The sequence below is a fragment of the Mya arenaria genome, chromosome 2 (assembly GCF_026914265.1).
Source record: "Mya arenaria isolate MELC-2E11 chromosome 2, ASM2691426v1".
NCBI lineage: Eukaryota > Metazoa > Mollusca > Bivalvia > Myida > Myidae > Mya > Mya arenaria.
The window spans coordinates 23,641,996-23,662,794 of record NC_069123.1 but is presented as its reverse complement, the minus strand read 5'-3'; the positions used below and the strand labels follow the sequence as shown (position 1 = coordinate 23,662,794).

The following is a 20,799-nucleotide window of genomic DNA, read 5'->3' as shown; positions in this document are numbered from 1 at the left end:
TCTCAAATTAGGAAATTCCACATATGAGGATTGACGACACCTTTTAAAACGTATGGACTTCCAATTAATACACATGTAGATCTTATTGGGGGAGAAATCATGTCTGTGACATCTCTTTTTTAACATGACGCAATAAAAAGAGAGGGAGAGAGATTAGTTTTAATCTTCATAGAGTTGAGTCTTAATTGAGGGGAAGAATTGATACCAATATATGGAATAAATGGTCCTCGAATAATGTTTTAATTATACAGCATTCTTCTTTATGTTAACTTAAAAGATAAACAGAATAATTTGCGCAAATAGAATACATTTTTATTGTAAATTTTTGAAGAAAGATTTACCTTTTTGGGAAAAATATCTGGGAAGTGGGAAAAAAATATCTGGGAATTGGGAAAATATGCCATTTTTTCCAATTGTGAAGTAGCCTAATTTCGGCCCCTAGCAAAGAAGGTGAAAAAGCCCTGCATGAGATTTAATGAAGTGAAACCATTATAATACTATTATTTTTTAAACATACATATATATATATATATAATAAATAATAATAGTATGATAGAACTTTCTCAAAATGAAAGAGAAAGTCTAGGCCAATATTTACTAAAGAGTCTTATTCTAGAGTCTGAGTTTGAGACTAAAGACTCAACACTGCATTGAAAATCTGAATTTTAATGTAAAAATGTTATTTGAAGATTTGTTATGGTATAAAAGGCTGCAAATATTTAAATTATCATTTTAAATACAGTTATTTGCAATCCTTTTGTCAAAATTTGTTTCATTTAGATGTAAGACTGACAAATTCAGTTTGCATCCTTAACAAAAACAAACAAAGTAAAAGGGTAAATGTGAACTGATTTTACAGTAACACATAATATCAAAATCTTCTTACTTAATATTTTAATCAAACTTTAACTGGAATATTATTATATAAACAACAAATAAAGTTCCAACCAAAAGCAACCAGCTAACTTATTTAAATCAGTTAATAAAAAAATATTTTTGTAATACTTACTAGCATTTTCGCTGTCACCAGGGCCTTTGTTATCATTCTTGTTGCTCACTACAGGTGCGGTAAAACCTGTTCTTTTTGCCTCAACATGTGCAGATACTCTTGCACTGCTAGATGCAGGAGGGAGAGTAACACTAGGTCTGCTTCCTGCAATAGGGGCCTGAAATCGTGGCTTCTTCACAACTGGGTCAACCTCTTCTGCTCTTTCAATGCATGTCACATCAGCAATTTTGTCAGTAGAATCTAGTCTGTAATTCATTCCACATACAAATACAACGTCACTAGTACACTTAAGATGATGACAACTGTTTAAGACATGATTCTCACCCTGGTACTGCTTAAAGGGGCTGCACTCTGTATGATGAAATAGCGAAAAAAAGAAAATTGTCGAAAACTGACATAAACTTGGTATCGATGTGTACAATGCATTGAAACATACTAACTGAAGTACCACATAGTTTTACAATTAATTTATTTTCGCAGTTTTTTTCGTACTTTTCCATTAAAAAAGTGATTGGCTAGTCAATGTTATCACGTGATATTACCAAGTTAGGTCTATAGCTTAAATATTCCAACTGTTTAGGGCGAGCCTTTGTAGCACAGTGGATATAACACTGGACTGCAATTTTGGCCACACCGGTTCGAACCTGGTTTCCGACCCATTTTTTTTACAATTATGATATCAAAGAGTAAAACATTTTATTAAACAATTTATCTGAGATTCGTTACAGAAAAAAACTTTTTTTGGTGCCAATCTGGTGTATAGTCCCTTTAAGCGAGTGTGTTTCAACAGAGCATCCCATTTTCAATAAATTCTCAACTCACAGTTATTATTTGATTAAAGCACAAGAAGTTCTGGTTTTAGCTAAAGAGTTATGAAAGGTGTTACATGATAGCTTTATCATCTAAGGGTTATCTGCCCTAGTGAGTTAAATACCTAGGCACAGCCACATGCTTATCAGTTCTAGTTTAGATATCGTACAATACATGTCGCAATAAATAGTTAGAGCACATTTAGTGTCGTTCTTAATTTATATGTATTCCTCCATAACATAACAAAAAGGTGCCCTTTTTGGTTTCACCTCATTGAGAGCATGATGTGCACACTTCTGCCTTCATAGAATTGAATAAATTCAGATAATCAAATATTCTTTAATTTCAATTAAAATAAAGAAAAAGCCAAGATTACGTATGTGGCAATTCACCAACTGCAACCTAATATTATCTTAATTACACAAAATTCTTTACTTTTTCTGTCAAATTCATACAGTTCGAATTCATCACAGCCTGATACAATGCACCCTTTTCTCCCTTGGCACCCAGCCCCTCTTCGGCAGCATGCTACCCTTATTTTTAAGCTTTAAACATATTAAAAGTTTGTTTACAACAGACACTTAATGTACATGTTTTGTTTTACTTACTCTGGGTTAGGAAAAATCCTCTTCAGCACATGGGTCTGCTGCAATGGAAAATATGTATATGCTTACATAAATTTGAGATGGCTGTTTGCCATCTGGGATTTATAATATTTCTTGATGGGAATTCAATTGCTGACATTTTACACAATACTTTCATGGAAAGAGAATTTCTTTTATCATTTTAATCATATACATATATATATAAAGTGTCTTTACATACTTGATAAAATAAAATATTGTATTCCAAAAAAACTTACTAATTCAAAATTAATGAAATATGTCAATGTGTCTTTACACAAGTGTATCACATTAAAATGAAAGTAAAGATGAATTTGAAATAGTCTTAAATAATAGACGTGCTATACGGAATTCTTCCAAGGATTTGCCATGTCAAAAATTGTAAAAAATATCTGTCAAAGTACAATTATTTTGGACTAGCATTTGAAAGTTGCATTGCTAGTGACAAAAGGTTTAAACAAATAAGCATATGGGAAGTAAAAAGAGTATGATAAAATAAGTCTCAATTTATTATATGCAAACAAACAATAATTCAAGTAAACATTCACTTTGACAGGTTTGCGATCTGTTCTGTCCGTTTCAGTCAGAGATGCAGTTCTGTTGCCGAGGAGAGGGGCCACAAACTTGGGCCGATTCCCAGCCTGACTAGGGGCTGCTGATCGACGCATAGTTTAAGATTTCACTGTAGGTTTGCCCCTTGCATGTACGTTAGTATGCGCCACAGTATATTAGCAGTTTCTGTAAAATTAAAACAAATTTGCTATGTGCGAAACTAAGCTGGATTGATTCAACTTGGTACGAATCAACAAAAATGTAGAATGTATTTTAATCCTATAAAAGGTTTCTGCAACTTGCAAGTTGAGAAAGGGCATTTTTTTCAACTTACAATAATTCAACATAACAAAAAAAACTCACAGATAATAATGAATGATATTTTGCGTCAAAGCGTTATAAATACCTTTTTCAACTTTTCCGCGAAAATGTTTGAGTTCAGTCCCTTGATTGTGACAGGAAAATTGATTGTGTACGGTAGTGGTTGTGTACGGTAAAATACGGGAGATACATAGTACCGTCTCCACTTCCGGAAAAAGGACGCTTTCAATTTGAGACGTGTCCTTTCAAATATTGTATTAAATCGATATAAAACTTGTCAGCTATTGGAATTTGCAAAAATGGACAGAAAAAATATATTTCTTTCTTTATGTGCGGTCATATTCACTTTTGGAGAAGTATGGTCATTGGAGAAACCGAAAGGAATTGAAGATGGTAATTTAATTAAGTTAATTGAAATATTCAATTAGTAAAATTAATAGATACTGTACTAGAAACCAGGTGCGCAGCTGACTCAACGCAAATATGCAGTGGCATAATGAAATTTTGCAGGTCAAAGTTTCTGTCAAACTAAAAAACTAATTTGACATAAAAACCGAAGTGTGTAGGGGTAGTCCACCTAAATGGCCATCAACAAGTCTTTTGACGATTTTTTTTATTATGGCAGACTCAAGACAGAGAAACTAGAAAACTCAAATTAATAAAAAAGGATTCCTCATCGCTCATTATTGTAGCTAGGGATAGAGGGTGAAGGGGTTAATATGCTGTCTGTCATTTGATCTGAGTAATTTCACATTGGCCTTAGCTATACTCGTGGATACTAGATGCAACAGTCTTTATTTAAAGTCAACTATAGGATTATAAGAGACATTAGCTCAATGAACTTTTTCGACATGAATAACAAACATACGTAACAAATCATAATAAATTGATTAGAGCACGTACTGTTGATAACATAAATTCGTTTTCTTGGCCGTACAGTCAAACCACATGCGCACGGTTCCGTTAGTTGACATACCACTGCAACATTGTAAGTAGCATTAAGCTTGCTAGAAAAATCTTTGAAAAGTATTGCTAGGAGGTACTTAATAATGTAATCTAATTATAGCCACAACAATAGCGTGTTAAGGATTTTTAGCTTGACTATTCGAAGAATAGGTGGGCTATACTACTCGCCTCGGCGTCGGTGTCCGGTTAAAGTTTTAGGGCAAGTTGGGATTTTCACTTATAAGTCCAATTCCTTTCATTCAATTGAGTTAATACTTCACACAGTTGTTCAGAGCCATCACATGATGAGGTTAGATAACTCCATATTATTCTTTACACAGATTATGGCCCCTGATTGACTATGAAACTTAGGTTAAAGTTTTAGGGCAGGTTGGAATATTTATAAATAACTTCTATACCCTTCATTCAATTGACTTAATACTTCACACAATTGTTCACGACCATCACCCAATGAGGTTACATAACTCCATATCCTTAATACAAGTTATGGCCCCTGATTGACTTAGGTTAAAGTTTTAGGCAAGTAAAAGTTAAGGGCAAGTTGGGATTTTAATAAAAAAACTTCTATCATACCTTTCATTCAATGCACTTAATAAAATTCAAAATTGTTTACGACCATCTTACAACAAGAAACATAACTCCATTTTAACCCTAAATACAAATTATGGCCCTTGAATGATTTTTTTTTCTTTTTTATTATTTAATTTCTTTTGAAAGGCACATATTTAATATATTCTTAACCGCATTTTCATATTGAAAGACTAGCGTCATTGTTCGGGCGGGCTTTTTTTAAAATTTCTTTTGACAGGCACATTTTTACATTGAATCATTTTTACATTGAATCTTAACCAGTTTTTTACCAAGGGAAAACAAGGAGGGCTCTACTATATGGCCCTTGGTTGTTGTTTTTTAAATTTTATTTTAATTTCTTTTGAAAAGCATATTTGTATATTCTTTACCACATTTTCATAATGGGAAATCAAGTTATTTGAATGACTTGCGTCATTTTTCGGGTGGAGGGAGGGCAGCATAAAAGTCACCTTATGTATTGAATAATTTTAGTTAGGTTTGAAATAAACAGACCAAACTTGGTAATATTACATTGTTATTGTATTCACTTCAAAGTCAAAGCAGCGAAGTCGAGCGCGCTGTCTTACGACAGCTCTTGTTAAATATATTTTGACATTCATTTTGTTACTGTAACGATGCGTAGAGTCGCTCAAACAAAAATCATCAAAGACTCTGAAGCAGCTGTTTATATAATATGGATAAGTTATTTAAATTTTCTAGATTTTGCTGACATTTTCAGAAACAGTAGCGAAAAAAAGTAATTTCTATCAAAACAATTATTAATGTGTGACTAGTCTATTTGTGAATCCCAATATGTATTAAAAAATAAATACATATAGGCGGTAGGGATTAATATTGGTCTTAAATTATAATCGATCATGTGAAGTAATATGTCAACTAGAATATATTGATCAATTTTTTTGACCGTGTAATTGGAAGTCCAAATTCATAAAAAATGTTTGATGAAATCTTATGTTCCGTTTTTGATTTTTTAAAATTTTTTTTTAGTAATGATAAGATTTACATTTTAAGCTGAATTTAAAATTATTTATACTGTTCTACCATTTTTTTCTATTAATAAAGAATAAAGCCAAATAGCAATATTATTATCATTGACAACACTCTATTCTAAACGATCCACTTTGCAACAATATTTGATAATTGTTTTATCACAAGTAAGCAATAATGGGCACATTAAGTAAACAAATGTTTTATATTTATCATATGCTTTCAGGTTGTTGTTTGCTTAAGTCAAAAGTAGTTTTGCATAGAATTATTTGCTTCAGTTTAAAATAGCAATATATTTAATTGAGTGGGCTTCAAAAGTTATAATATGCATATATTTATGAACAATGTACTCAATTTGTTGCACAAGATTCAGTATGTAAGGCAGAACTGCTATCAAACATGAGAGAGTAAACTTATACATGCATGTCAGTGAGATCTTTATTTAAGTTTTAGGATTTTGATGGACAAAATACTTCACAAGAATCCTGATGTCTACCTTTGGGGCTACTTTGTTCTTTCTGTTTTTCAGATGTGTACTGCTTGGGTTGTCAAGTTACAGTGAAAGGTACAAGGTGATTTTGTTTTGCTTGTAAAATTTTTTATTGTATTTTTGTTAATGGCAAAACTGAGGTTTTAACAATGATATAATTTAATTCACATCACGGCCTCTGAACAGGAGAGATGTAAAATTGCTTCCTTTTATATGGAGTTGAGTCTGTTTTGCGTTGAGCCTATTATATGTAAATTATGATAAAAATGTTGGAATTAAATTCAGTAGAAGGTAATAGTTTTTTTTATGATAAAACAAGTTGATGGTTGCTTATATTTACTTTTTAAGAAATATTCAACAGTAAGGCCAAAATTGAGAGAGTGAGACTCAATTTGTTTAAAATGATGCTCTTGAATCATTACAGAAATTGATCGCATGTTGCGGAAAAAACCAACACGAGGTATTGGTGAGACTGTGACTCGTGCACTAGCTCAGGTCTGCGAAAAACAAGTTCTTGACAAGTATGAGCTCAAAGCATCCAAAAGTGTGGAAATCTGCAAGCATATCACCAGTATGTATATGCATAGCAAATATTTCAATTTGATATTATTTCTGTCTCCCCTGCGAAGAGTTGTTTTACTTTGGATTACTGTGTCACACTTCTGTTTCTTAATATTATTAAATTTTGAAAGACTTGTTTTAGAATCTTTTAACTTGGTAATACCATATTTAGAATGTGTGTGTGTGAAATATATGTAGTGTGAAAATATGCTTGTATTAATTCCTAAATTCAATATACTCCTGTTATTTACATTTCGAGGGGTAAATGCGAAAAGGTTCTAAGTGACATTAAATAAAGAAGCAGATAGAACCTTTTCGCTTTCACCCCTCGATTTATAGTTGATATATTTGGAAGTTTTTGATGTATTTGACAGTTCTAAATTCAAGCAATTCTTCTTCAGAGGATGAAGGCCTTGAGGCTGCACTTATTGGGGAATACGGAAGGTTGCACGCACAGGGGAAACAGACATCATACATGGAGATGGCCAGCTTAATCTGCGGTAAAATCATTAAGGCCTGCGCACCAATGCGACCTATTGAAAACATGAAAGATGTAAGGGTTTATTCTTTTTAAGTTTATACTCATTTACTATAAGTCATGCATGTGTGTAAAGCAAACCATGCCATGGACTTCATACTTAACAAATGATTGTCAAGTCAATTTCAAGTTTACATGATAAGTACTTAAATCACCTCAGTGCAATAACTCAATATCTGCTTCTATTTCTATATGCAGTTATTGAGTTATTGCACTAAGGTGACGTAACGTTCATGGAAACCAGTCGTGGTGGTAATTTTTTGTTTAAAGTGACATTCTTATTCAAAATCAATGCATACACATGTATAACAAACATAATTTTTGAATGATAAACCTATAACTACATACAGGATAATGCATTTATGGCAAATATTTATTACTGATAACAAGATTGTAACCGTGTATTTAATAGCTGAAAAAGCCAAAAATAATAAATTATTTGCAATTGCTAAAAGATTTAGTGCGATCTAATATCATCTCATAAGATAGAAATACCTTGTTTTCTGCACCTTTCTTTCAAATTCAACTCGGTATGCTTCATAAGAACCACTGTTTTGGACTTTTATTCATGAATCCTTTTTGGTATATTAAAACAATTCTATTAATTGTGGTAAATCTTATTTGGGAGTAAGAGTGCATCTTTAATGCAAAAGCAAATGTTCTTGCTGGGGATGGAAACTAGGTTAATGTCTCCTTGACACATACACCTGTATACGGTACCCCCACACTCCCTATATAAGCATGTTGGTGGTAATCAAGGGTAGTCTGTTCATGTATAATAAAATATTAGAAAAATCAATTTGCCATTTCTAGGAAGATGGAAGTATCACTTACGATCCTGAGACAGAGGGTTTTAAAATCAATCCTGGTAAAAAGGTTCGGGTAGCTGGGTCATCAAGCAGCAATGACTCCAAGAAAGAACCAGTGAAGCAGTCCAAGCCTGATAGTATACCAGTTCGCCAGGCTCACAATCATGAAGAATTGTAAACCAGTCTGTGGAAATGTTTTAAAGGGAAATAATCACTTCCTGGAGTTCAATTGGAACACCTCGGCCATCTCCACCATACAAAGAGCCTCAGATGTATGCTTATGCAGGAGTAAAATTACATGTAGTTCATAAATTTAATTATGATATTTTAATTAATTGTAGTGCTTCAACATGTTATTCTTATTACTTCATTAAAATTGATTCCCAGTGAAGTGTATTATTGCATCAATCATTAAGATTCCTAAGACTTATGTCCCAAGGCTTAACTGCTATATTGAAATTACTGCAGCATAGTTAAATGTCAAAAATTCTGACATTTTAAACCATCCATATACATCCCAGGTAGTGTCTAAGGAAAATAGCCGAGATGCTCCGATTGCCTGGAGTTTTGGTGTTTCAAGGAATATGATCTGATTTTTTGTAGATTATAACTTTGCATTTTTTATATATATATTCCAAGTGTGGTAGAAGGTTAATGTGTCTTAAAGGCAGACAAAAAAGCTGACCCCAATATCACAAAATATTGAAGTCAAATCTCAATCTCAGTTTCAACTCATTTTACCACATAAAAGCACATTACGATTAAAATCTTGAATTCTTTTAGTATTTTAAACCACATTTCCTCATAGAATATGTTGATAGAAACATTTAGTCAATATTTCAAAGAAAATTTATTCTATAACTAAAAATATATTAGTTACTGTTTAAAACATTGAGATGTACCTTATCCTTGCTGCAGAATATTTTTTTGGAATCATGACCAAAGTTTTAAATCAACTTATTCAATGAAAGAATGCTCTTTTATAAGGTGTAAAAACATATACTAGTATGATTTTTAATATCTTTTGGATCCATGTGGTAAAATGAGTTGAGACTGAGATTGAGATTTGACTTATTAATAAGTATTTTCATAATATTGGGGCCTGGAACTTAGTAAGAGATTAACTAATGGATTATTTTTTTATTATTTAAGACAATCAAAAACTACTTATAATCAAAGTTTTGCTGGATTTTTTCAGTAACTTTTAGGATTTATTTTTGTAACTGGATTAAAATCAATTTTTTAGACTAACATTTACCTGCATTAATTTTTTATTGAACAAGATGCACTTAACTTTTTTTGTCTTTCAATGCTCAATTTACAGATGTAAAATGTACTGTCGATGGTTTATTGAAGCTTTGAATATTGCATATTGTTATTGTATCCTTTTGTAAAAAAAATATTTCAAGAGTGTTTTATTTTAACAATGTTTTGCAATCATTGTACTGCAATATTTCTTGATATGTTCTTATTATGTTCTTATTATGTATACATTTTGACTAGTGATGTTGTAACAATAGTTGGGTTTCTTTGTGTTGTAGTAGACATTTAGAATTATAAATAATTTGTTACTAATTATTGTTATATAGGTGATAGATGTATATCCGTCCACTTGTAAATGAGAAAAACCGTTATTGATGTATGATCCATCCACTTGTATCTTGTCTTTGAGGAAAATACATTTTGAAAAACCTTAGTTACAGCAGAAACAAAATAATTTCTATACAAAATTAAGGTAACGAAGAAAAACTTTGGAAAATAATGTATAAAAGTTTTTCATAAACAGCAAGATTCAAGTTCTAGTTCAATTGTTTCTATCTCAGAAATGTTCTGTGCTCTGTTAACAATATCTACAAAGTAACCCGGTAATGGTCTTGAGCACAGTCATTGGGTTGAACATTTTTGTCACCCTTTGTCATAAAAATCAAATGTTGTTTAAACTCTCCTCAATTTTTATTGTAATGTAAATCAGAGTAAACATTTCTGTGATATTTGTCATAATTATGTGTGTTATTTTCTTACTTCAAAAGCAGGAATCTTTTTATACAAGTTCAGTTTGCAATAAAACTATTTATATACACTTGTTGTTTTCTAAAGGCAAACCTTTTTAGATACTATACAAGAGGGGAAACAAGAACTGTCACTGAAACATGGCAAATTCCCCTTATTTGAACTTGTTGCAAAGATAGTCAATTGACCTCTAAGTATGACCTTTGAGGTTTGAGGTGCCTGGGCTGCAGTGTTCTTCAGATATTGATCAGAAAAGGATTCTCTGCTCAATGTAACCACCTTCAAGTCAATAGCATTCATCTACTGGTCATGACCAACCTACCTACAAAAATTGAGGTCCCTGGGCCTCAGTGTTCTTCAATTAATAATCAAATACATATTTTCAGCTCCTTGTCATCTCAGCCTTCTAACTTTCAACTCACTGATCACATAATAATAAGGGTTCATTTGCTGGTCACCAACTTGTCTACCAAGTTTGATGTCCCTGGGTGTTCTTCAGTTATTGATCAAAAAGATTTTCAGCTCAATTTCACCACAAGCTTGACCTTTTACCCATTTACCTCAAATTATATAGGGTTTACTACTGGTCATGACCAACATGCCTTCCAAGTATGAGGTCCCTGGGTCTAAGCATTCGCAAGATAATGATCAGAAACTGTGGTGTTGGACTGATGGACAGAGTCCTATTACCATATGCCACCTTTGTTCCATATCAAAAGCTTGGGAAATGACATTGTTACAAACTGCACATAGAAAGGCTTCCAATCAATATCTTTCAATAAAATGTTAAATATTGCTTTACAATTTACTGAATACCATGTTGAATATTTTAAACTGTTTACATTTATAATTGCTGGAGTTGTTTGCTTGAGAGCACACACTTTAAGAAGAGCCTCCGCAAATGCATTTACTATTCAACCATTCCAAACTTAGCCTTTCTAGACTGGTTCAATCAATTCTGATTTATGACCCTTTTAATTTCCAATTTGATCAAATTGATACTTTTTTGCCTTCTATCTGATCTTTACCAAACTTGTTCATGTATACAGACATATAGTTGAAACATGTGATAACATGAGATTATCTACAAACACCTTTAAATCTTAGCAAAATGATTGATTCATGTGCAATCTTTGTTTTTCTATCATTTTATTTCAAACTTCACTTAACAGTAAAAGTTTGCAAAGCCTTCAATACAGCAACAAAAAGAGCTTAGAAATAAATAAAATAATACATATAAAACTTATCAAGATTTCTTATTTTCTTCATTAGAAATATTAACAACCGGTTGTGTTTCAGATGACGTCGGAACTAAAAACAAATCCTCCGAAGTAGCAAGTCTGAATACTATCTGAATTTTTGCCAATTTAGGATTCCTCTCCTGCAAGCATCTTATCCATGATATGAGGGAGTCTTTACACCCTGTCTGTGTGATGCACATTGCCAGAATTGTTCCGTCCTCCTGCTGATGAATATTCGGTCTAGGTACCAGTGCCTTTGGCTTCTCTGTATCAAATATCGTCTCAAATTCAAAAAGGTCTGAAATAAAGCAAACATTTTGTTTTACCATGAGTGTGTCTGAACGGACAACAAAGCTACTAGATAATGCGGGGTTTTATTTCATACATTAAGGTGGTGGTCAAAATTAGCGCATGCCCCCAAGGGCTGCACTTTTAAAATGTTGGTCATGCTTGCTCAAAATTTGAATTTGAATTTACTTGGCTTGAGCCATGTAAAAATTTAAGGATTTGGGCTTCTTGGTCCAAATGTCTAATCTGATTCTTTGCCACTGTACTTATTTGCAAATTTTAATTTTACAATAAGTTCAATAACACACTTAACACAATTTAACATTAATTGTTGCGTTGTGTTTATTTAGTTGAAGTTTTCTTCAAACACAGAATTGGCAAATAAAACTAAACTGCGCATTAAAAACAAAATCATACTGTCTAATTCCTCTTCCTCTGTAGGTTGTCGAAACAGCTTCGGGTCAGAATCTGCACGCAGTATAAAGTATGTTTGGTGAGCCTCCCTCATCCAGACTCTGAATCCCCCCTCCACATACATGAGCTGGTCCACTGGATGTAAGTTAATGAGTTCACGTTGTGAAGGGCTCTGTGCTGAAGCTATAAATAAGTTTTCCTTCAAGTCGTCTGTTTCGGACACCTGAAATGACATAGAAAGATTGAAATAGCTTGCAATGTTAACATTACATGCAAGGTGAACAATTGGAATTGAAAGTTATTGAGTGTCAGAGGCTACATAAAAACAGCTACTAGTATTCAGGATGTAGAAGTAGACATTTATTGACCTTAAAAGATTACAAAAGAACTAAAGGATATTGAATAATTCCTTTAAAATATCGGGCACACCATAGAAAGTGATGACAAAATAACCTTTCTTACTCCTACTATTAAGGCACTTTACTACTTTAAAATGACTCGTGTTGCATGTTGTGACCCACTTTTTAAAGTGGTCCATATTTCATCAAGGTTTACATCATGATCAATTTTGAACATAATTTGACCAATCATTATCATGATATGGTTCCGGACAAGATTTTTCAGATTTGACCTAGTGACCTAATTTTCGATCATATGTGACCCAGTTTTATTTACGACCAAGAGTTCATCAAGGAAAACATTCTGATAAAGTTTCATGAATATTTGACCATGTATAATGCCTCTAGTATGTTAAAAAGATTTTTCTAAGATTTGACCTACTGACCTAGTTTTTGACCCCATGTGACCCACTTTTTAAAGTGGTCCATATTTCATCAAGGTTTACATCATGACCAATTTTGAACAGAACTTGACCAATCATTACCATGATATGGTTCTGGACAAGATTGTTCAAAGATTTGACCTAGTGACCTAATTTTCGATCATATGTGACCCAGTTTTATTTACGACCAAGAGTTCATCAAGGAAAACATTCTGATAAAGTTTCATGAATATTTGACCATGTATAATGCCTCTAGTATGTTCCAAAGATTTTTCTAAGATTCTACCTAGTGACCTAGTTTTTGACCCATGTGACCCACTTTTAAAATAGGTCGAGATATGATCAAGGGGAACATTCTGACCAAGTTTGAAAATTTTCTGATCAATGCCTACCAAGATATGGATTTAAAATTTTTAAGAAATCATCACAGCTTCTTTTACTTTATTGCAGTATTAACATCATTTTGGACCAAAATAAAAAAGTCTTATGCTAACCTTCCAGACTTTAATCTCGTTCTCATAATCTATGGCCATTTTCTTCAGAGCAAGAATGGCTAGTTCTACAGGATCGACAGGAAGTTCGTGAGGAAGCTGGAAGGGGTTGCGATGATGGAATTTCCGCATCCAGTATATTGAACGTCGGAACTTCCTGTACACATGTCCATGCTCGCCAAATAACTCTATGAGCTGGTCCCCAAAGTCCCAGTCAGCCATCAATCCTGTGTATAAAAACTGAAGTGTTTTACAAAAGTTAGCCTTCTGACAAACGAGTAATTTTCCTTCTATTCCTCCTTCATTCTCTATCCAAATCCTGTTGGACAAAATTACTAATATTCAATTATTACAAACCTGGGTAGGAAGCCTCTGAGTATCACATACCAAGAAGGGTATCAGGCCTGAATGGAGAACATTATGACCCATACAAAATTCTACTCTACAAGGGCAAAAAAGTGCAATCCAATCAAGCATGTAGCACTTTATTTGCTGTACAATTTTAACTTTATTTATTTAGCCTATTAAACATGGCCTCTGTTCTAAGCAAGAAAGTATGATGAAGAGAAAAAAAGAACGCCATGTAGAGAAAATGCCAAACTGTGTCTGTTGTTATTTTCAGTCAAAGAAGGGACATAAGTTAAAAAAATATTCAAGCTAGAGTTATGGGCCTTGCCTAAGTGATAATAATTTGCACCAGCCCCAATGGAAAAATCTAGTTATATCTGTATTTGGGCTATCCTTTTTTTCTTTATTCCAATGATTTATGGCTTTTGATTTTAGAGTATATATATATATAGTATACATAATTATAGAGTCAGGTTTTTTGATTTTCAAATATAACATACATAATTATAGAGTCAGGCTTTATCATGTAATTTTTGTGTCTTGCAAAATGTTTTCAAAGTTTCATTTCAATATTTTGAATGCTTTTGAGTTGTGGCCAAGCTTTAAGTTTCTTCACCAAGACAACAACAGCAAGGCTTTCCCAAAACCGGGAAGTTTTCTTCAAACAAGAGGCACATCAGTGCCTGTGCTCCACTGGCCAAAAGGTTCAAGCAAAGACCACCTAACAAACATTTTCGTCAAGTTTCATAGAAATACAATCATCAATTTTTGAGGAGAAGTTATTTAAAAACTTTTTTTACTTTAATAGCTCTGGCTGCCATGTTGTGCAGTGGACCGAAATGATTTGGGCAATTTGAGTAAAGGAGCACCAAACAAACATTTCTGTCAAGTTTTATCGAAAAAAGGTCATCGGTTTCGACGACAAGTCGTATAAAGTTTTTTTTATTTTTTAGCTCTGGCAGCCATGGTGTGCAGTGGACTGGAACCATTTAACAAATTTTGGTTAATGACCACCCAAGGAACATTTCTGTCAAGTTTCATCAAAAACTGATCATCGGTTAACATTTAATCTGAATAGATTATGAAGCAAATATCTAACCTGAACAAGAACTGACGAGATAGAATCGACTTGGTGTTTCACTTACACTTTTCGGCCATTTAAGTTACTAAAAATAGCTGTTTCATAAACTTTCAGAATGTCACTTAAACGAAAATTAATGTTCAGTCTATATATACTTTCCTATGAATAAATGTAAGGTTTTTAAATTGATCTTTTTGTGAGAACTTTATGCTTATATGTTTACTCATAAATTATTATTGTTTAAAAATTATTTAAAGATGCTATACGTGAAAAATTAAGACATTTTTTTTTTTTTCTATTAAAGGGAGGTAATTCAGTAGTAAAATGTAATCAAAGCTATTAGCATGGCATTTCTTTTCTAACCATGTTGATATTATTACAGTCTATTCAAGCAAGATGCCTTTTGTTTTTACATAGTACCCATAGGTTCTGAAAAACAAGGAGCACTATTCCCAACAGAAGGATGATCACTCCCTATCACTGCATGAGCATCATAATAAAGAAATGTTTACTCAAACTGAAAGCTGCTCAATTGAAATAGGTATTTACCTCAAGCATACAGTTTTATAATGTGGCAAAATAGTCGGACTACTAGATTGTCATTCGGACTAGTAAAATATGCCATTATGCTAGTCCAACTGGCTAGTAGGTTAAAATGTTTTTCGTGAAGACTGCTGACGAGAAGTCCTTAAAGGTTTTTCTATTTTTAACTCTCGCAGCCATGTTGTGCAGCGGACCGGAACCATTTGGGCAATTTTGGTTAAAGGGCATCCCGATGAACATTTATGTAAAGTTTCATCAAAATCTGATAATCGGTTTCTGAGAAGATGTAGTTTAACGTTTTTTTTCTATTTTTAGCTCTGGTGCCCATGTTGTGCAGCAGACCAGAACTGTTTGGGCTATTTTGGTTAAGGACTACCCAAGTAACATTTCTGTCAAGTTTCATTGCAATACGATCATCGGTTTCTGAGGAGAAGTCGTTTAAAGGTTTTTCTATTTTTACCTCTGGGGGCCGTCTTGTGCAGTGGACCGAAACCATTGAAGCAAATTTGATAAAGGACCATCCAAGGAACATTTCTGTTAAGTTTCATAAAAATCTGATCATCGGTTTCTGAGAAGATGTTCTTTAAAGGTTTTTCTATTTTTTTGCCCTGGCAGCCATGTTGTGCAGCGGACCGGAACCATTTGAGCAATTTTGGTGAAGGACCACCCAAGGAACAATTCTGTCAAGTTTCATCAAAATCTGCCTATCCGTTTCAGAGGAGATGTCGTTTAAAGATTTTGCTATTTTTAGCTGTGGCGGCAATATTGTGCAATGGACCAGAACCATTTGAGCAATTTTAATAAAGGACCACCCAAGGAACATTACTGTCAAGTTTCATCAAAATCTGCCGAACCGTTTCAGAGGAGATGTCGTTTAAAGATTTTGCTATTTTTAGCTCTGGCGGCCATATTGTGCAATGGACCGGAACCATTTGAGCAATTTTGGTAAAGGACCACCAAAGGAACATTCCTGTGAAGTTTTGTCAAAATCCGCTTATCAGTTTCAGAGGAGATGTCGTTTAAAGTAAAAGTTTACGCAAGCACGCACGAACTCACGACGGACAATCTGTGACGACATGCAAATTTGATAAAGGACCATCCAAGGAACATTTCTGTTAAGTTTCATCAAAATCTGATCATCGGTTTCTGAGAAGATGTTCTTTAAAGGTTTTTCTATTTTTTTGCCCTGGCAGCCATGTTGTGCAGCGGACGGGAACCATTTGAGCAATTTTGGTTAAGGACCACCCAAGGAACAATTCTGTCAAGTTTCATCAAAATCTGCCTATCCGTTTCAGAGGAGATGTTGTTTAAAGATTTTGCTATTTTTAGCTGTGGCGGCCATATTGTGCAATGGACCAGAACCATTTGAGCAATTTTAATAAAGGACCACCCAAGGAACATTACTGTCAAGTTTCATCAAAATCTGCCAAACCGTTTCAGAGGAGATGTCGTTTAAAGATTTTGCTATTTTTAGCTCTGGCGGCCATATTGTGCAATGGACCGGAACCATTTGAGCAATTTTGGTAAAGGACCACCAAAGGAACATTCCTGTGAAGTTTTGTCAAAATCCGCTTATCAGTTTCAGAGGAGATGTCGTTTAAAGTAAAAGTTTACGCACGCACGCACGCACGCACTCACGACGGACAATCTGTGACGACATAAGCTCCATGGCCTTCGGCCAGTGGAGCTAAAAAACAACAACAACACCTAGAGTTTCCCCAACTGATTCTAGGAACTAACAACATGATCCTAAAGAGCATACAATGCTACACAGGCAACACAAAACAGTACTGAATAGTTACACACCATTTGTTTCCATCTGTTCCATAAGCTCCACAACGATGTCCTGCTGCCTAGGGTAGTGGTGCATAGCGTACTGCCATACTGTCTCTAACACCATTACCTTTTTCGGCAAAACCTGAAAAAAGACCCCATTTTTTCATTGCAAACAACTTCAATGGGCAGGTTGTTCAAAACTATGTTAAAGTAAACAATCTTGTTAACATCACCGTTGATAACTCTATATTGGTTTACAAGTTTAAGGGATACACTTGTGGTCTAAAGCATTCCTTACAAGATTTGATACTACTGTAAACTTCAGCTGCACTTGCTTTGTTTAAAATACTAGCACATGAAGAAATATTTTATTTGCTTTGTTTAAATATACTAGCACATGAACACATATTTTATGTTTAAAAGTTAACAAGGATGTTGTTAATCACATTGTCAACTTTAACAAAGTTCTGAACAATTAGGTCATTTTGTGTTAAATAAATATATGTTGAAAACTTAAACATTTGGATTAATTAGTTGAAAGAATGTCAAGTTCCTTATCAATCCAGCTCAAAGACATTAACACACATTCAGATAGTTGGTTGGCAAATAAAATAGGATAAACCTATGCAATGTCGTTTATTTACTTTAATTTACTTGAACTAGCACACTTTCATCCTTTGATATACATATTTTGACATATCCATATGTGTGTATATGTGTATATATAGACAATAGAAAAGGAGGCACATCTCAGGAAATATATATAGAAAACATGCAGTGAAAAATTACCCGTCGCAATATACGCATATAACAGTATATAGCGGTCTTAAAAAGGTATCTCAAAGAAAGTAAATAGAATGCAAATAGTAAACCATGTGTATCCATCAATGCTTATCCAACAATGCTAGACAAATTCAATTCTAGAAGATTATTTTTTTACTTTCTACTTTGCAATCATACAAACCTTCAGGAGAGCTTTGTAGCAAGACAGGTCTCTGTGAACACCAAGTTCCTCCATCTGTGCGAGGGCATCAGTGATAAACTCCACATGGCCCCTGCGATGTTCTTCATTCTTTGCTAGGTACACCTCGACGGCCTCTAGAAAAATCCATTTTTTCATGGCCCTTTCTTTTAACACTGGGTCTTTTGACATCTCTTGATTGTTCGACAGCATTTGTAGTCTTTTGTTTGACTGAACCTCTGCTAAGACTGCTGTATAATATTCTTGAAATTTTCGTTTGTGACCTTGATTGGAGAACTGCACAGTTGATGAATTAATTGTACGACACAAATAGCATGTCATCATCTTATTCCATTGTTTAGGCAAGATCTTGCCATTTCCTTGAGCTGAATTTACAGTTTGGATAATAAATCCTGAACTCCTTAGTATAAGCTTTCTAAGCATCATTTTAAGTTGTTAGAATCTACATGTATCTAGCTGTTGGCATAATCTGCAAGATATAAAAAGAGTTTGATAAAATACATGTCAATGTGGAATTAAAAGTCATCAGCCTTACCAGAAATAAGTGCATATACCCTAATGCAAATGTATCATAAAGCATGTCACAAGCCAAATGTTAGAGGGGTGAATTTGTGCACAGTTGTTTATGAGCAGTCTAGTATTTCTAAGTGTTACCTTGACCTCTTGCGTTTGCATAATGTTCTAGACTTGTGTTTAGTATACCACACACCAGAATTCCACAATGTTATATCACTAAACAATGTTAGAAATTGTGTTTGACAAGATGTTTTTAATCTTTATTGATTATTTTGAACTTTCGAGAGCAGTGAGATTTCATCTGAGATCATATCTGTGATAATATTCTAACTGATGTATTTCTTTATTCTTGCTGAGTGCATGCTGAAGATTGTGGTTAAACAATTCCTTAAAAGTTTCACCGATATCAGGAAATTAACATGACTGTTACTTTATGAAGATTTATCAAGCGCTTTGATCAACTACTTACCTATTCAAAAATTTCTGAATTTTTAATAAATATCATTTCAAATTAGTTATAAAATAATACTCATAAAAATAACAGTATATTGTAACATAGTCCATATAAACAGCCGCTTCAGAGTCTTTGACGATTTTTTATTTGGCGACTCTGCGCATCCATACGCCACTTGTTGTTTTCCTAGCCAAGAATGACAGATTCCAGTGCTAAGTATATTAAGCTGAAAAATAACAGTATATTTAGCAGAAAAATAACAGGCACCTGCTGGACAGTTTCAAAATGGCCATGCTTTGTTGACGGATGTCAATCTGATTTAGTGTTTCATGAAATACAAAAGTATAAAAAGAGAAAGGGATTTGGCTAAATTAATTAATGTGTACTTTTTGTGTTTATATTTAACACTGTGTTAAGTTTTTTTATGTTACAGTTGAAGAATTTATTTTACATTGGCATGGATCGGTTGACTTGTGGTGCTTAGGGAACAAAATGAATATCCAAATGTTAAAAAAAGTTTCCTAAATGTGCATTATTGTAGTTGTAATGCACTTGTCAATTGTAACAACCGCTCCTCAGGGTCCGGGGAATTGCGGGGACTTTGACTTTCGGTCCAGCCAAGCCCAGGCAAAACCTACGCCCTGCGGGAATGAACTGATGGTAAAATCCCTGCCAAATGTCCCCGCACCCCAGGGACCCTAAGTGAGGCACATTCCCCGCTAAATTTGGCGCAAATACAAAATCACCGCATTCACCCGGCACTGCGGGGCCACCGGGAGGGTAAAAACAGAGCCCATTTCCCCGGCTATCCCCGGTTTACCCCCGAACCTTGGGGGGCCGTGGTTACAATTGACTGGTGCATAACGATGCAAGCAGTTTAGACATGTCATGTGGAGTTGCTCCTGTGCTGTTGTGATGAATTTGTATTCTTACTGTCATAAAATGATTTTTCATAAGTTTAGACACTGGTAGTTGTCAATAAAAAAAAATAAAAAAAGGAAACACAATTATCCGAAAAAAAATATGAAACGAGTAATGGTTTACTTAGTAAACTGCCTATTTTCTTCCTATCCGGAGACTTTGCCAGTCTCCTAAATACATGCAGTATTTCTTAAGGTGTTGTAAAATTATTTGGAAAGCAGAAATAGTTATTATTTTCATAACAGTTTTCATAAAATAAGAAAATAATTAAAAACTGACCTTATGTGGATTGTTTCATGTTGGTGTTTTTATCTGACACACCGCCGGCTTTTTTTGGGATTTACCTCCCTTTCATTTTGGTTACAAATCACTATTATTAATTGATTGACCAACATGAACATAAGCAAACTGTATGTATAGGGTAGGAAAACATAATCTAGTTTGCTTCTGCCTCCTGTGCGTTAATAACTTAAAAGCGACGTGATTGAGAAGTGGCTGCAATTTTCAATCACATATACATGTAGATATAAGAGTTTTAGAACCAGAATGAGATAATTATAATATTGGGGTTGATACTCTCTTTTCGAATAGAGCCTTGGGTGTTTTTATGTGCAAGGTGCAAAACACTGATACACGGGAGATAATTTTTCTTAGTTTTAAACCAGTACTGAGTATCTGATAATTCTGAGGGCCAGG

General features: G+C 33.8%; 3 protein-coding genes across 4 annotated transcripts in view; 1 reads left to right on the top strand and 2 right to left on the bottom strand.

The window, feature by feature from the left end:
• The window catches only part of LOC128244595 (DNA repair and recombination protein RAD54B-like), a 30,784-nt gene extending 27,333 nt beyond the window's left edge, over positions 1-3,451 (bottom strand). The window contains exons 1-4 of one of the 2 annotated variants that reach the window (XM_052962600.1): positions 3,401-3,451; positions 2,991-3,180; positions 2,428-2,465; positions 1,010-1,254 (exon numbers count right to left, since the gene is read on the bottom strand). In XM_052962600.1, the coding sequence (XP_052818560.1) occupies positions 1,010-1,254; positions 2,428-2,465; positions 2,991-3,110 (403 nt within the window). In that variant the 5' untranslated portion in view covers positions 3,111-3,180; positions 3,401-3,451. The remainder of the gene's footprint in view (positions 1-1,009; positions 1,255-2,427; positions 2,466-2,990; positions 3,181-3,400) is intronic. The other variant, XM_052962607.1, reaches the window with a different exon arrangement.
• An 81-nt stretch (positions 3,452-3,532) lies between these two features.
• Positions 3,533-10,329, top strand: LOC128219612 (uncharacterized). Its single transcript, XM_052927473.1, has 5 exons — positions 3,533-3,708; positions 6,389-6,424; positions 6,774-6,920; positions 7,312-7,463; positions 8,262-10,329. The coding sequence occupies exons 1-5, from the start codon at positions 3,615-3,617 to the stop codon at positions 8,433-8,435; spliced, it is 603 nt and encodes a 200-aa protein (XP_052783433.1). The 5' UTR covers positions 3,533-3,614; the 3' UTR covers positions 8,436-10,329.
• A 1,109-nt stretch (positions 10,330-11,438) lies between these two features.
• LOC128220053 (evolutionarily conserved signaling intermediate in Toll pathway, mitochondrial-like) lies at positions 11,439-20,413 on the bottom strand. Its single transcript, XM_052928309.1, has 6 exons — positions 20,383-20,413; positions 18,195-18,681; positions 17,261-17,372; positions 13,486-13,709; positions 12,214-12,433; positions 11,439-11,806 (listed from the first exon to the last, which is right to left on the bottom strand). Exons 2-6 carry the CDS (start codon positions 18,636-18,638, stop codon positions 11,514-11,516), a joined length of 1,293 nt encoding a protein of 430 aa, XP_052784269.1. The 5' UTR covers positions 18,639-18,681; positions 20,383-20,413; the 3' UTR covers positions 11,439-11,513.
• Positions 20,414-20,799: the final 386 nt, after the last annotated feature.

What these genes read in the sequence shown, in the direction of transcription:
- LOC128219612 (XM_052927473.1), top strand. Translation starts at nt 3,615, where the DNA reads ATGGACAGAAAAAATATATTTCTTTCTTTATGTGCGGTCATATTCACT. An exon ending in ACCGAAAGGAATTGAAGATG is followed by an intron (nt 3,709 to 6,388) that starts GTAATTTAATTA and finishes TCTGTTTTTCAG; the next exon opens with ATGTGTACTGCTTGGGTTGT. An exon ending in TTGTCAAGTTACAGTGAAAG is followed by an intron (nt 6,425 to 6,773) that starts GTACAAGGTGAT and finishes GAATCATTACAG; the next exon opens with AAATTGATCGCATGTTGCGG.
- LOC128220053 (XM_052928309.1), bottom strand. Translation starts at nt 18,638, where the DNA reads ATGATGCTTAGAAAGCTTATACTAAGGAGTTCAGGATTTATTATCCAA. An exon ending in GGAACAGATGGAAACAAATG is followed by an intron (nt 13,710 to 17,260) that starts GTGTGTAACTAT and finishes TTTTATACACAG; the next exon opens with GATTGATGGCTGACTGGGAC. An exon ending in AGAGGAAGAGGAATTAGACA is followed by an intron (nt 11,807 to 12,213) that starts GTATGATTTTGT and finishes GCTTTATTTCAG; the next exon opens with ACCTTTTTGAATTTGAGACG.